Source organism: Rhinichthys klamathensis, unplaced genomic scaffold (assembly GCF_029890125.1).
Source record: "Rhinichthys klamathensis goyatoka isolate OS25496 unplaced genomic scaffold, OSU_Roscu_1.1 h1tg000272l_1, whole genome shotgun sequence".
Taxonomy (NCBI): Eukaryota; Metazoa; Chordata; class Actinopteri; order Cypriniformes; family Leuciscidae; genus Rhinichthys; species Rhinichthys klamathensis.
In genome coordinates, this window is record NW_026606792.1 from 1,251,250 (window position 1) to 1,266,443 (window position 15,194).

Below are 15,194 nucleotides of genomic sequence, written 5' to 3' on the forward strand. Positions count from 1 at the left end.
TCACCAGCCTCGCGATAACTAACGTTACAGGAACCATAGGTGGCAGTTGTCGCGAGGTAAGTGTGTGAGGTCAGATAATGAGTGACAACGCGGGGGAAACAAAAAACTAACAAAAACAGAGACGGATGATGGATGCTATGACAGAGCTAGGCACTCCTGCCAAAAAAACAAAACCCTCATGTACTAAATACCGCGATCAATGGGATAGCAAATTTACTTTTCTGAAGGAGAAGCAGGGTGGGGGACAGTCACGCGTTTTGTAAGTTTTGTAACTGCGACTTTAGCATCTCACACGGGGAAGGAATGATGTAGGCCGCCGCCTATGTCGATCAGCACACGAGAAAGGGTGCTTAGTATGGTACGAAAGATTGTTACAGAGAATAGGATGACGTCAGACAACAGAACTGTTTGCTCTACTCTCATGTAAAATTAACCACTCTGGCCCAGCCCACAATACACTCCTTCCAAAACAGTTACTACAAAGTCTGCAACAAATTTGTTCAATAACTCACTAAAAGAGTAAAGAAAAGTTATGTGAAATGAAAAGAAAAACTGCAAATGAAAAGAAAAACTGTAAAAGAAAAGCTATATTAAAAATAATGTGTGGAATGAAAATAAAATGTAAATGTAAAGACAAGCAATGTTAAATGAACAGAAAATATGCAAATAAGCCTTTAAATAAATGCTCTTAATACCCTATAACGTTACCATACATAGGCCTATATATATATATATATATATATATGTGTGTGTTTTCATTTAGGCTATAACACCTGTCTTAAAATGTAAGGGATACTGGAGCTTGGTTGGGGTGGTGGGACAGCTCGCGGTGGGTGCCGGAAAATGTCCCTTATTTTCAAATCCAAAACCTGACAGGTATGTATTACAGTCAGCTACGCGCAGTGATATGGAGCTGTAATGCGGTCAAACCTGCCGGAACTACTTTAGCCGTGCGTTTCCCTGAAAATAACTGCACATCTTAGAACGTTCGTCAACCAATCAGATTCAAGCATTCAACGGCCCTGTAGTATAACACTTTTTATTTGACTTTTCGTGAATGAACAAAAGAGGAAAGAAACAAACACACAATCTCTCATGTGTACATATGCACATATACATCCGCATACACATTTACACAAGACACACATAAGAGATAATGAGACAAAACAACATTTAAATGATTGAGTTTAGCGGGGAATATTATATCAGCTTCAAGCTCACACTTACTCAACCATAATCTGAACATGTTATTAATGTAATAAAGAGAAAGTAAGAGACTCTATAACATCTCAGTGTTTATGATTTATCATGCAGCTCAAAGCATTATGGGTAGAATCTCTCTACAGTGTATCCTGATTCATCAACACAGTTTCACTGATGATCCATAATAAACCCTAAACCCAGGATAGAGCGGCTGAGTGAATGTGGTCTGGACTGTGTGGATGAGGCTCATTGTGTCAGAGACTCTGTAGAAGGACAGAGTTCCTGCACTGGGATCCACACACACTCCTGTTCTACTGTAACACACACACACTCCTGTTCTACTGTAACACACACACACTCCTGTTCTACTGATGATGGGCTTTACTGGGAGTTCAGTCTCTATGTTATTGTGTCTGAATAAGTAACTGGAGGGAGAGCAGATCAAACTCCAGGACTGATCATTATATCCAAACACACACTCATTATCCAATCCCTTCCTGCTGATGCTCTTATATGACACTGATATACACACATATCTCCCACTCCACTCAATCTCCCAGTAACAGCGTCCACACACACTCTCTCTACACAACACCTGCTGACACACATTAAATCTGTCTAGATGATCAGGATACGGCTGAAGCTTTAGGAAAGAAGTGCCAGTAATCACTCTGTTATCCTCAGACAGACGGAGGCGTTTATTCACTGTGTTCAGATCCAGATTGAGCTGATGGGAATCTGATGGAGATAAAACACATCAGAATCAGGAATTATGAATCTGTCTCATCTTTTAATGTACACTGTAAAAATGACTTTTGCTGCTTGTTAAATGAACTTGTAACACTTTATAATAACGGCATGTTATGAATCATTAGTTAAGCATTAGTAAATAGTTTATTCATCATTTATAAAACATTAATAGACATTAATAAGCAGTTTATAAATACAGCTATAAATGCTTTATTCTTGATTTATAAAAATATATGTAATGATATAATATAACGTGTTTAATAATTTTATTTTCATACTTTATTACTGATCAATTTATCATTTCTAAATTATGTATTACATTATTAAAACAGTTATTAATGAGTTGTTAGTGGTACATAAGATCATTTAGAAAGTGTAGGTAAATGATTAATAAACTATTATTTAGTCATATAGTAATGGTTACTCAGTGTGTTAATAAATCCTCTATTAACACGGATTCCTACTGTAATTCATGATTAATTCAGGAAGTTACAAAACATTTAGTAGTTGTCAGTTAACTATTTTTGTGAGCTCATCTAAATATTTAAATACTCTTATATCTAAATACTCGTTATGCCTCGTAAAGCTTTTACAAAAGTGATGCGTTACTTTAGTTACTTTAAAAAGTAATCTGATTAAGTAACTCATGTTTCTTGTAATGAGTTACACACACACACTGGTTCTTGAGCAAGACACCGACCGATCGCTCCCCGGCGCCACAGAAAATGGCTGTGTGTGTGTGTGTGTGTGTGTGTGTGTGTTCACTGCTCCCTGCTCCTAATGTGTGTGCACTAACTTGGATGTGTTAAATGCAGAGGACACATTCTGAGTACGGGACACCATATTAGGTCTTCACACGTCACTTTCACTTTAACTTGTGCGAGTGTGCGGTTTTGAGTTCACTCAGTCGTAGCCTACGCTCTTCTGCCCGTGTGTGTTGTTGAGCTCTGTGTAGCACCGGCTCATGTTGTCATGTTGTGTGTGAACACGTGGATTATAAGTGTTCTCATTAGCTGTGTGTTCGTGTTTTGTTTAGTGTGAGCACATGGCTTGTCATGTCTGTCTTTGTGTCATGTGCTCGCATGTCTGTTGTCTAACACCGGCCATCTTGTTATCTGATTATTGGTTCATTTGCCCCACCTGTCCTCCCTCGGTACCTGCCTTGTTTACTCCATACTTATTGTCTCTGTGTTTGCAGTCCAGTGTCAGATCGTCATTGAATGTATTGTACCTCTCGTGTCCAGCCCTGTCTAATCCTGTTTCCACTCATGTTTTCCTCCAGTTTTTTTCTATCAATAAAAAGCCAAACTCTGCATCATTGAGTCCTCGCCTCATCCCTTACCTCAACCCTGACAGGCTTCATGACAAACATCATGTGTGTTGCTTCAGTTGATGAGGAATAACTGCGCTCATGCCAGAACTGAGACTAGTCTCTTTTCTATTAAATTGGTTCAACAAAACATTATTTGTTTAAAAGAACTTGTTTTATTCTTGTTGTACAGACCTAAACTAATTACGCGGAAATGTTGCCCTTTAATTAGGGTCATTGAACAATTTTACAAAAGTATAGAATGTACACAATTATAACATTTCAAAAGTTAATTTTGTTATGCTTTTTTGGCCGTTCATTTACACGACAATGGAGTTTTGTGGGTCTGAAAACTCAGTGACAATGTTGTCGTCTGTATGTGAAAAACACAATGGAAATACTTTTCCATTTTATGTTCATCGTTGCTGTGTAAACGTACCCTGAGACCAGTCTCTGTTACATATACCCCCAGTTTCACAGACAAGGCTTAAGCTAGTCCCAGACTAAAATACACGTTTGAGCCGTTTTAACTGAAACAACTTGCACTGAAAATCTTAAAATATGACAGTGCCATTGTTTTGTCTCAAGATGAACACCAGTAGTGTTTTTTTCTAAGGCTTGTTTATAAAAGATATTTATACCCTAATTGAACAAAGGCCTAAACCTGGCTTAATCTAAACCCTGTCTGTAAAACAATAATGACTCACATTTATAATAAATATGAAATAATAATAAACATAATTGTCTTTAGCATGCGAGCAAGCTTTTGCTAGTTATTATATAAGACTTTAATCTATTAGGTTGGTTCATCAAAACTAGTCTTGTTGTACAGACCTAAACTAATTGTGTGGAAAAGTTGCCCTTAATTTAATTAAGTTGAACAAACTAGTTTTTGACTGTGTATAATTTCAAAATATGACATCCCAAAAATACTTTGAATAGCTGGCTCCAACTGTTTAAACAATATATTTTCCTTGGCAAGTAAAATTACAAATTCAACCAAATTGACCTATTTATGGGGACTCAAGTTCAAAAATACTTTATGTGAATTATTACCTCAAATTTTTCAGGTGAATCAATGTTATATATTTTTCAGTGTAGCTGAACTCTTTATGTTCAATATATCATCAGTGTCTCAGTTTACCAGATATCCTGTGCAAATCATCATTTACATGATCAACTATAAACCTCTTCTGTCATGTTTTCTTCACTTCTCCAGGAAGAACATGAACACACTCAGAGAGTTTCTGCTGGTTTTCTCAGTGACTTACATTGTAGGAAGTCGTTCCTGGTCCTGGGAACAATGTTGGAGAGAGTGACTGTGGAAATCAACAGACATGAAGAGTGTGATTATCATGTCTAGAGAAAATGATCCTGCATCCGTTCCTAAGACATTTCTAATATGATCTTCTACATGATCTGAGATGATGGAGGATCATTTCTGAGAGCAGAATCTCCAGGACTTTACCTCTGTCAGAGATCTTCTTCTCTTTGCAGAAATCCTCCAGTCTGTCTCTCAGCTGACGGACAGATTCTCTCACGCCATCAAAAGAGGAGAGAGAACTGAAGGGATTGTCATTGACGTCTGTAGATTCAGGAGGAGCTGAGAGAGACTGGAAACTCTACAGAAAACACAAATCAAAGCTCATCACCTCCACACTTCATCAATAACCGGCTCTACTGTCAGATGTGTGCGGCTCTTGATAATCTTTAGTAACTCTCCTCAATCCAGCACTTTCACAGCATCAGCTTCATTCTTCTCATATTCATTATGTCACATTAGAGATACAAGTTCTAGCGTTTGCCACTTACACTATATGTGAACTTACTATCAATTTAAGCTCAATATTAGCTTGAGAAATACATCATTTTATTAGAAATACTGCCATCATAAATCCAAATATGTAGTGTTTTGAAATTAAATTTTTTAAAATTAATGATGGCGACTGTAACGGTCATCAGAGGGCACTCCACTTCAGATTGTTATTTTCCCTCACATCTATATTTCCCATAACTCACTGGCCGGACTCATCATCACTGATCACCTTCACCTGTTTATCATTACCTTGTTTAGCTCATCCCTTATAATGGTTTATCATTCATCACTGTGTAGTTTTGTATGTGTTGCACTGCATCTCTGAGGTTCCCTGTATTTCGGTTTCTTGGACTCTGGCTGGCTCTGGATTACCCGTTTGCCTTGTCCTCAACCTTGTGTGTTTATTTGTATGGACTGCATACCTGGACTTCGACCTGTTGCCTGTACTTTTGATTACGTGTCTGGATTTTCCCCTTCTTATTAAAGCTGCGTTTGGATCTAAAACTTTCTGGTCTCAGAGCAGTTCGTGACAGCAACAGTGAAATAAAGCAAAAAAAAATATATATATAAAAAATAAAAAAAAGTTTCCAGGAAACATGAAAGTGATTCATTCACATGTTGAAATAAAATCAAGATGTCAGTAACATACCAACATCTTTCTCACATTAAATATTTTAAATACTCATATCATTATCTTGATCAAATGCATCAATCTCCATCTTAGCTGTATTATAATGTCTAAATTAGACTCTAAAACAGTTTAATACACTGGGAATGTCATTAAAGCCTTTGTTTTATTCACAGAATTAAAGAGCAAAGTTATGAAAAATTCATATTTGTGTCATGAAAAGGCATTAATATATGATATTTTTGTTAACTATAATTGCCACCATCAAGTTCACTGATTTCCCCATTATGTAAGAAATCAGAAGGAAAAATGATGTAAAAAAGTTGAAATGTGAGTGAATATGATCAGATGAGAGTCTGACTGATGATTATATAATAATAACCGAACACACAGATCAACACTTCAGTCAGCGGCTCATTCTGCTCTCATCAAATGTTTCTCTGAGAGTCTCTTGCTCTTGTCCACTATGATCCTGGGCCCGTATATATACAACTTCTCAGAAATGCTCTTAAGAATAGTCTCAAGCTTTAACTTTAGTGTCAAAACATTCTTAGCATAAAGCAGGACTTCTCTAAGAGCTGAAGACGTTTATAAAGAAGCTAAAAGCAACTTCAGCAAAGTCTAAGACTGATTCTCAAGTGCTTTCTGAAGTGGGAATTAAGTGCTGCAAACTAAGGACTACAATGATGTCAACCCAAAATGGCCGCCCTCAACCCCTGAATCAGCCAATAGTGAGCCTGCGAGGGTGATGTCACTGCAGCACGACACCAATCATTTAATGTAATTATAATTAAATCATTTAATTAAGACACGGAAACTTTAATATTTAAATGTATTTAAAAAAAATCATTGTATTGTGCAAAATTATCACAAATTAGTATTGATGCAGTGGAATCCTTTTCTATTGATATATGTCTCCTCTTTTACAGTTAAAATGAAACATGACAAATTTTACAGACGTAATTTTTAGCCAGGCTGTCATACAAATAAATTATGAATACACGAAAAAACAAGAGAGGACGATGAAATATTAATAACTGACTATGTTGCAGTCAATGTGTGATTTTTCTTTCCTGTGAGCTTTTTAGTTTTTCTAAAACCTGTAGCTGTAGTTTGCCTTTTTTATCATTTAATATTCAACAATATTGTTGATCTGTCGCATTGACACCGTTGTCTGAGAACTGAACTGAGCTGGACGATGACATCACTGTTTTCTCTAGAGCGGCTGTATAGATAAATGAACTAAATAGATAACGTCTCGGTTACGTATGTAACCCTCGTTCCCTGAGTACAGGGAACGGAGACGTGTCGTCGGGGAGTTCCCTGACGAATTGGGATCACGCTAGGGAGACCAATTGCCTTTGAGTGAATTAAAACGAGCCAATGAAAATTGGCATGCAAGATTTGCATTCCGCGACCCGCCTACCAACGCGGGTATAAAGGGCGGAAGTAAACATTGCGCAATGCTTTTCGCTGAGGAGCCGAACGGTGTCCAGTCCTCAGCGAAGGTACAGCAACATGGCGAAGGGACGACACGTCTCCGTTCCCTGTACTCAGGGAACGAGGGTTACATACGTAACCGATACGTTCCCTTTCGTCCTGGGAACTCCAACGTGTCGTCGGGGGAGTTCCCTGACGAATTGGGATCCCTAACAAAACGCCATGGTGCTGGCCCCTTCCAGCGCCAAGCTAAGCTACCCTAAGCAGTTTCACAAATTACGGGAGCTAGCAAGGGAGTCACACTGCTGTTCCGCAAGACCCACACAGTGGATTGGATAACACTGGGAAAGCGTGCCCAACCCGTAAAAGGGGGAAGGGAACGCTGCGGAAGCCACATGCCTGAAGAAGTTCTGGAATACACATATGTACTAGCCCAGGGGGATAGTGAAACATATGGCAGTCCCTGAGGTAGTCCCATCCAAGGGGAGTGGGAGCGTACTCAACAGGGACGACAGAACGAGTCAGTCAAGGGGAAGACACGGCTGGACTGCACGTGGCATAATGGGTCACCGAAGAGACCACTGGACATAACACCCAGTCTACACAACAACTCCCTTAGAGGTAGTAGACCTGGCGCCGGCGGACCGCCACGCCTGGCACCAAAGGGGTGATGGAGGAACGCACGAGGCTAACCAACGTAGGGCGCCAACGGAGCGAAAGACGCACGTATCCGGCTGAGGCACGGAGTGGCGTAGCAAGCCGACACAACCTATTCCCTCGCACCACTGGCCGTAGCGAGTACTCGGGAGGAAACAGGTTCCACACGTAGGCTATAGAACCTAGCGAACGTGTTCGGTGTCGCCCAGCCCGCAGCTCTACAAATGTCTGTCAGCGAGGCGCCTTGAGCCAACGCCCAGGAGGCGGCAACACCTCTCGTAGAGTGAGCACGCAACCTGGGAGGACAAGGCTCACCCGTAGCTTCATACGCTAGGGTGATAGCATCCACTAACCAGTGAGCTAACCTCTGCTTGGAGACGGCCTTCCCCTTCTGCTGGCCTCCGTAACAGACAAAGAGCTGATCTGAGGTCCTGAAGCTTTGCGTTCTGTCTGAACCCGCAGGGCGCAGACTGGACAGAGAAAAGCTAGGGCTGGGTCTGCCTCCTCCTGGGGCAGCGCTTGCAGGTTCACTACCTGATCCACGAATGGAGTGGTAGGAACCTTGGGCACATATCCGGGCCGGGGTCTCAATATCACGCGAGAAAGGCCCGGCCCAAACTCTAGGCACGATTCGTCGACCGAAAAAGCCTGCAGATCCCCGATCCTCTTAAAAGAGGCCAATGCCAACAGGAGCGCTGTCTAATGGACAGGATATTCAGCTCCACTTTCAGCAAGGGCTCAAAGGGAGGACTTTGAAGAGCTCTCAGTACCAGAGCTAGGTCCCAAGAGGGTACAGAGTGCAAAACACGAGGTGGATTTAACCTCCTGGCACCCTTGAGGAATCTGATGACCAGGTCGTGCTTCCTTACGGACTTACCTTCTATTACATCGTGATGTGCGGCTATTGCGGCAACATACACTTTGAGGGTGGAGGGAGACAGCCTTCGCTCCAACCCATCTTGTAGGAAGGAAAGCACGACTCTGATCGGGCAAGTTCGGGGGTCCTCTTGGTGGGAGGAACACCACTCGACGAATAGGTTCCACTTCAACGCATAGAGGCGCCTCGTAGAGGGGGCTCTAGCAGAAGTGATGGTGTTTACCACTGCCTGTGGTAGACCACCTAGAACCTCCGCGTCCCGTCCAGGGACCAGACATGGAGTTTCCAGAGGTCTGGACGCGGGTGCCATAGAGTGCCCCATCTCTGAGAAAGGAGGTCCTTTCTCAGAGGAATCGGCCAAGGAGGGGCTGTCGTGAGGAGCATGAGTTCCGTGAACCAAGTCCTGGTGGGCCAATACGGCGCCACTAACAGGACCTGCTCCTCGTCCTCCCTGACCTTGCACAGTTTGTGCAGGGCCCGATTCAAAACTCGCAGGTCCAGGATTGGTCGTAACCCACCGCCTTTCTTGGGTACAATGAAGTAGGGGCTGTAAAACCCGGACCTCATCTCGGCAGGAAGGACCGGCTCGATCGCGTCCTTCGCCAGCAGGACATCGACCTCTTTCCGCAGGACAGGGGCATCCAATGACCGCACACGGGTGAAGTGAATGCCCCTGAATCTGGAAGGCCGGCGTGCAAACTGAATTGCATAGCCGAACCGAATGGTGCGGGCGAGCCATCGGGACAGACCCGGAAGCGCCAGCCAGGCTTCCAGGTACCAACCCAATAAGCCCACCCGAACCACCGGCGTACCCGCGGAGGGGCAGCGAGGTGGAAGGCCGGGACCCGGCTCTAGTGGCAATGTAGCCACTGGAAGCGGGGTCTGGGCAGTCCACCGTGGGGCAGACGGCAGAGAGAGCTCGTAGGCTTTCTGCTGCGGGCTGCCCTGTGGCGAAGGGAGGGGGAGAGACGAAGAACGAGGCCCCGACTCCTCGTGTCCTGGTCTCTGCGCCTCCGGGCCCAGCTGCAGACCGGAGCGACGCACCCGAGGCTGCGTCACTGCTATCTGCAAACTGGGGAGAGGGGAACGGGAGTGGTGCAGCTCGGTGGCGGCACGCACTGCCATTCTGAACCTCTCGGACGGAGGAAACTGGTCTTATTATACTGCCAGTCTCGACCGTGAGGGGAAACGAGGAACGAGGCCCGGGGGCATCGAGTCCTGGTTTCCCCTCACCCAGTGAGAGACGAGAGTGACAAGGCCGCAGCCCTCACTGCCATCTGAGCGATGGGGCCCGTGAACGACTCAGAGGAAGTGGACTGCTCAAACTTTGGGTACCGCTGATTACAGGATAACCAGCAGCGGAACAGAAACGAAATTCTCCACCCGGCCCTCCCCCGGGGGAAGGAGAGGTAATGACACGCACTCCCAAAGAGCAGAACGTCACATACTCTGGGTCGCTCCTCTCAGGGTTGTTTCCCTTCCCTTTGCTGGGGAAAAACAAACTCCGAGCGGGCTGGTTTTGAGGTGCTTCTGGACCACCAGTGTGGACATCGTCTAACCGAGGGCAAGCGCTGTGACTAATCACGGTCAGTCACTAAGCACAGCTCAACCCCCGAATTAGAACTACGCACGTGCAGTGGTAGTGAGAGAGGAAAAACTTCTGCAGATTTAGGCATGTTTGGCTTGCCATATTGGCACCAAAATGCTTCCATACTGCCAAAATTCTTCACACACATCCAGGAACTTTAGAACAGCCCAGGAAAGTGTGGCCGTTAAGTCTGAATCTTCAGCATGAGAACACACCATTATAGTAGGAACTCATGCTCATCATTTTCAGAGTATAACCGCCCTCTCTCCGATGTAGCGATCGACATCTGTCCTCCCTGGGGCCCAGAATGAAATGCCTGGTCCCTCATGAGAAGGACCAGAAACCCATTCGAAAGCCTCGACGGAGCCCGGCACGCTGAGCTGCTCCAACCTTTACGAGAAAGGGGAGGCGAACAACGTGCCGACGTGGTCATGCACTCCTAAGAGAACATGAACCACCCACGAACGCAGTCTCAACACACTGATTAGGCATGTGAAACCGTGATCGTGGCCGTCAACCAGGCATGCAAGATAGTGAACGTGGCCATCGCTTCGATGACACACGGCACGCTGGACGCTCAAGCCCTCAGGCAGGCGAACAACGTGCCGACGTGGTCATGCTCTCATAAGAAAGCATAAACCACCCACGAACACAATCTCAGCATGTTTGCGATGCGCTAGAGGAGTGAGGGGTTCGTGCTCACTGAAACCCTCAGATCACCAATGTTATTCGCCAAAGCAGCCCTCCTCTGGTGCACCAGAAGAGAAACTGGATCGGGAAATAAGCAAAGGGACTCACCTCATAGAGGCACGCGAGTCTTGATCTTGACCACGCATCTTGAGCGCCGAATGACGCGCGCTGGGTTGCTGTGACAACCCGCGCTGTCAGCCAGCGCTCGATGGCACACGGCACGCTGAGCTGCTCCAACCTTTACGAGAAAGGGGAGGCGAACAACGTGCCGACGTGGTCATGCACTCCTAAGAGAACATGAACCACCCACGGACATAGTCTCACACACTGATTAGGCATGTGAAACAATGAACGTGGCCGTCAAATAAGGACAGGAAACGATCGCATCCAGAAACACACAAGTGAAACGTCATCCTGAAAAGGACGCGATCTTCACTCGTGTTGCTCTTTCAGTAAGAAAGTACACTCTCTATCGTGCTGAAGCACACAGGGACCCAACGCGGCAACACAGCGGGGAAACTGCAAGCCCGCTGTGCGCACTCAACCGTTTACCAGCTGTGAAAACAGCTTTTGATTTAACAGCATATAGACGCAGCCGGCAGACAGGAAACCGCGCGGTCGCTGAAACGCCATCTCACCAACACAGAGAGATCCCCTCCCGAAACAGCAGACTCGTAGTTGTAAGAAAAATACATTTCTTAAAGCTCACTCGCTCAGAGAGGACACAATCGGACGGCTCCGAAGCTAAAAGCATTGCGCAATGTTTACTTCCGCCCTTTACACCCGCGTTGGTAGGCGGGTCGCGGAATGCAAATCTTGCATGCCAATTTTCATTGGCACTCGAAGGCAATTGGTCTCACTAGCGTGATCCCAATTCGTCAGGGAACTCCCCGACGACACGTTGGAGTTCCCAGGACGAAAGGGAACTAATGATTTTTACAATGAAAATGAATCAACACTGAACTGACTTAAGCTGGACAATGACACTATTTTCTTCTAGATCTGCTGTACAGCCAAAAAAAAATTATTTTCCTCATAATTTGATGGTTTAAGCAAACTTGTAGGGTCATTTAAAAGATGAAACGTTTGGCCACTACTGTGTGTTGTGTGTGGTCAGAGCCACAATAGTGCTGTTTCAGACCCTGGTTACTGTGGACTGATGAGCCCAAGTCTTTACCGGGGCACTGCTACTTTTTACCGTCGTCATAAATGAATTATTACTTTCATTCTGCAGTTAGAGCATTGATTTGTAGAGTGGGAGAAGCTATTACATTTCTTAAAGGTCTGTTACAAAAAGAATACCTTGATGATCAAGCTTTTATCGTTTGATCAACTCTGTCATCATTTAACTCTAATACACATTGGGCCTATTTTACCGATCTAAGCTCATGGTCTAAAGCGCACAGTGCAAGTGCACTTAGAGAGTGTCTGAATCCACTATTGCTGGTTTAACGATGGGAAAAATGGCCGGCGCTCCCGGCGCATGGTCTAAAAGGGTCGTCCCTATTCTCTTAATGAGTAATGTTTGTGTTTTGGGCATAACGTGCAATAAACCAATCAGACTCTCATCTCCCATTCCCTTTAAAAGCCAGTTGCACTCGCGCCATGGCGGATTCGCTGTTTACATGGAGGAATTTACAAGCGGAAAAACTGAACGCTTCTCTAGCGAGGAAACGGATCTGCTCGTGCGCGAGGTTAAAGCGTGCAAGCAAACCATCGACGGGACAAAGTGTTCGCGCGATGTGGACCGGCCTATAGGCGCATATTAGTAACGCTCTTTAAATAACAAAAAATATATTGTCCTGTTCTTCTGGATCTCTGTTACCTGCAGGAAACGTATGTGATCCTGTGTGTGTGAAAGCTGCTCCAGCTCAGCGTCTCTCCTCCTCAGATCATTGATCTCCTGCTCCAGTCGCTCCAGTCGTTCTTCAGCTCGACTCACTGCAGTCTTTTTCTGATCTCTGATCCGCTGTGTCGCCTCAGAGCGGCTTCTCTCAATGGAGCGGATGAGCTCAGTGAAGATCCTCTCGCTGTCCTCCACTGCTGTGTGTGCAGAGCGCTGTTAGGACACACATCACAATCACACAGTGAGCTTCAGTGAGTCCTGCCTGAGACTTCTCAAACTTCTCTTCTTCTCCAGACTCACCTTATGAGACTCTACAGCCTCTCTCAGCTGCTGAAGATCTTTCTCTCTCTGCTGGATCCTCTGCTGGAACGACCTCTGCGTCTCCTTCAGTTGCTTCTGCAGCACAAACCAATAACAGAGATGCACTTTATACTCTCACTATATCATCATGTGAAGAGTTCAATCCAGTGACAGTAGAATTAATAACCAATGGCTGGAGGCTCAAACTCCTGAAGGGATGATGGATCAGTTTTACCACCATTGCACATGAATTTACATGAAGCATAAGTTCTGTTTCACACTGCAAGCATAAGTATCATAAAAGTGAAACTGACACACAGATGTAAAGCTTCACAATGACAGAGTTTCTGCTGAATAACAGACCTGCGGATCTATATAGTTTAACTGGACTGAGTCAGATTTACTGAACAGAAACTCTTCGTCTGTCGCTGCATTTAACTTGCGTTATTCTTGACAGAGATATATTTTGTCAAACAATGGGTGAATATTTTCCTTTATTTTATGTTGATTTATTAAAGGGGTCATGAACTGCATTGTTTTATAATTTTATAATGTTTCCTGGGGTGTGCACTTATAATGTTAGAATGATTTTGACATAAAAAATTGTCATAATTTAGAAATAAAAGACATTTGCATTTTAGCCTCAGAGTAAGTCACTGATAAACTCACACTGTTTGATTGACAGTTCCAGCGATTGAAAGTATCCTTTTTATCGTTTCCTATTTATAATTTATTCACAGTTTAAATAAATTGCAATTAATTTACTAAAGAATCCACAGTGAAATTTAGCGAATACAAATAAACAATGCTCAACTGGGACATTCACATAAATAACCACATTCCTAGCATTAGGATCCTTTAGAAGGTAATGTTGTTTTTAGTCGAGTGATCCTGCATCTTCTCTCCTCGTGATCTGATCTCACTAACAGGCCAGTGGGCGGGGCCAACGTTACGATCATGAAGAAGGCGTTGATTTACTTCTGTAGAGACGGTCTTTAGTTGCACTATTACGTCATAAAGAGGCACATTCCACAACCAGCTGTTCGCTGGGCTTGGTTACAATAAACCCTGTTTTTAGACTAACAAGGAAGATTTCAGTTCTGAAACTTACAGGATATTCTTATTGTATGATGACGTCTTATATGTCAAAAGCTCAAGGAAAATTAGATTTTCCTGATCATATGGTGCCAATATAAACAGTGTCAACATTATTTCATCAGTGTCTAGTTTCATACCTGTTTCTCTGTCCTCTGCGCTGCAGCTGATACAGTGTCGTGGTTTTTATGTTCCTCCATCGTACACAGCACACATATAAACTTCTGGTCAGTGCGGCAGAAAACCTCAAGGAGTTTATCATGTGTTTGGCAGATCATCTCCTGCAGTCGTCCAGTGGCTTCAGTCAGATTGTGTCTCTTTCCTTTAAACAAACTCTCATGTTGTTCAAGGTGACTTTGACAGTAAGAGTCCAGACACACCAGACAGGACTTGACGGCTTTGTGTTTTCTTCCAGTACAGACGTCACACTGCACATCTCCAGCTCCAGCGTAACAGTCAGCAGGAAGTTTAGTCTTCTTCAGTTTCTCCACCAGTTCAGCCAGCATGGTGTTTTTAGCTAAAGCAGGTCTTGGCCTGAAGGTCTGTCTGCACTGAGGGCAGCTGTAGACTCTCTTCTCATCCTCCTGATCCCAGCAGCCTGTAATACACATCTTACAGTAACTGTGTCCACAGGAAGTGGTCACTGGATCCTTCAGGAGATCCAGACACACTGGACACATGAGCTCATCCTGAGAAAATCTGGCTTCTGCCATTTTACTGCATCAATACTGAGACACAAACACACAACAGCTCAACTACACTCCAGTTTCTCTGATCTCATGTGATTCCTGTTTCCTGGTTCTGTGTTTGAGTGACGTGAGCAAAACAGGTTCATCTGCAAGTCTGTAAATCAGGTTCCTCATTCCTGCTCCTGGACAGCCTTATTCCTGTGGAGTTCAATTTCAACCATAGTCCCACACAACTGGATGTTATTTTAAATAATCATAAATTTAAATATCATCCTGAGAAAATCTGGCTTCTGCCATTTTACTGCA

The 15,194-nt window shown here is 44.0% G+C and overlaps 1 protein-coding gene across 1 annotated transcript; it reads right to left on the reverse strand.

Annotated features, from left to right (window-relative positions):
* Positions 1-1,023: 1,023 nt before the first annotated feature.
* On the reverse strand, positions 1,024-15,194 carry LOC130102424 (tripartite motif-containing protein 16-like). The gene is made up of 6 exons (XM_056268450.1): positions 14,340-15,194; positions 13,105-13,200; positions 12,784-13,017; positions 4,731-4,884; positions 4,534-4,581; positions 1,024-1,941 (listed from the first exon to the last, which is right to left on the reverse strand). The coding sequence occupies exons 1-6, from the start codon at positions 14,910-14,912 to the stop codon at positions 1,361-1,363; spliced, it is 1,686 nt and encodes a 561-aa protein (XP_056124425.1). The 5' UTR covers positions 14,913-15,194; the 3' UTR covers positions 1,024-1,360.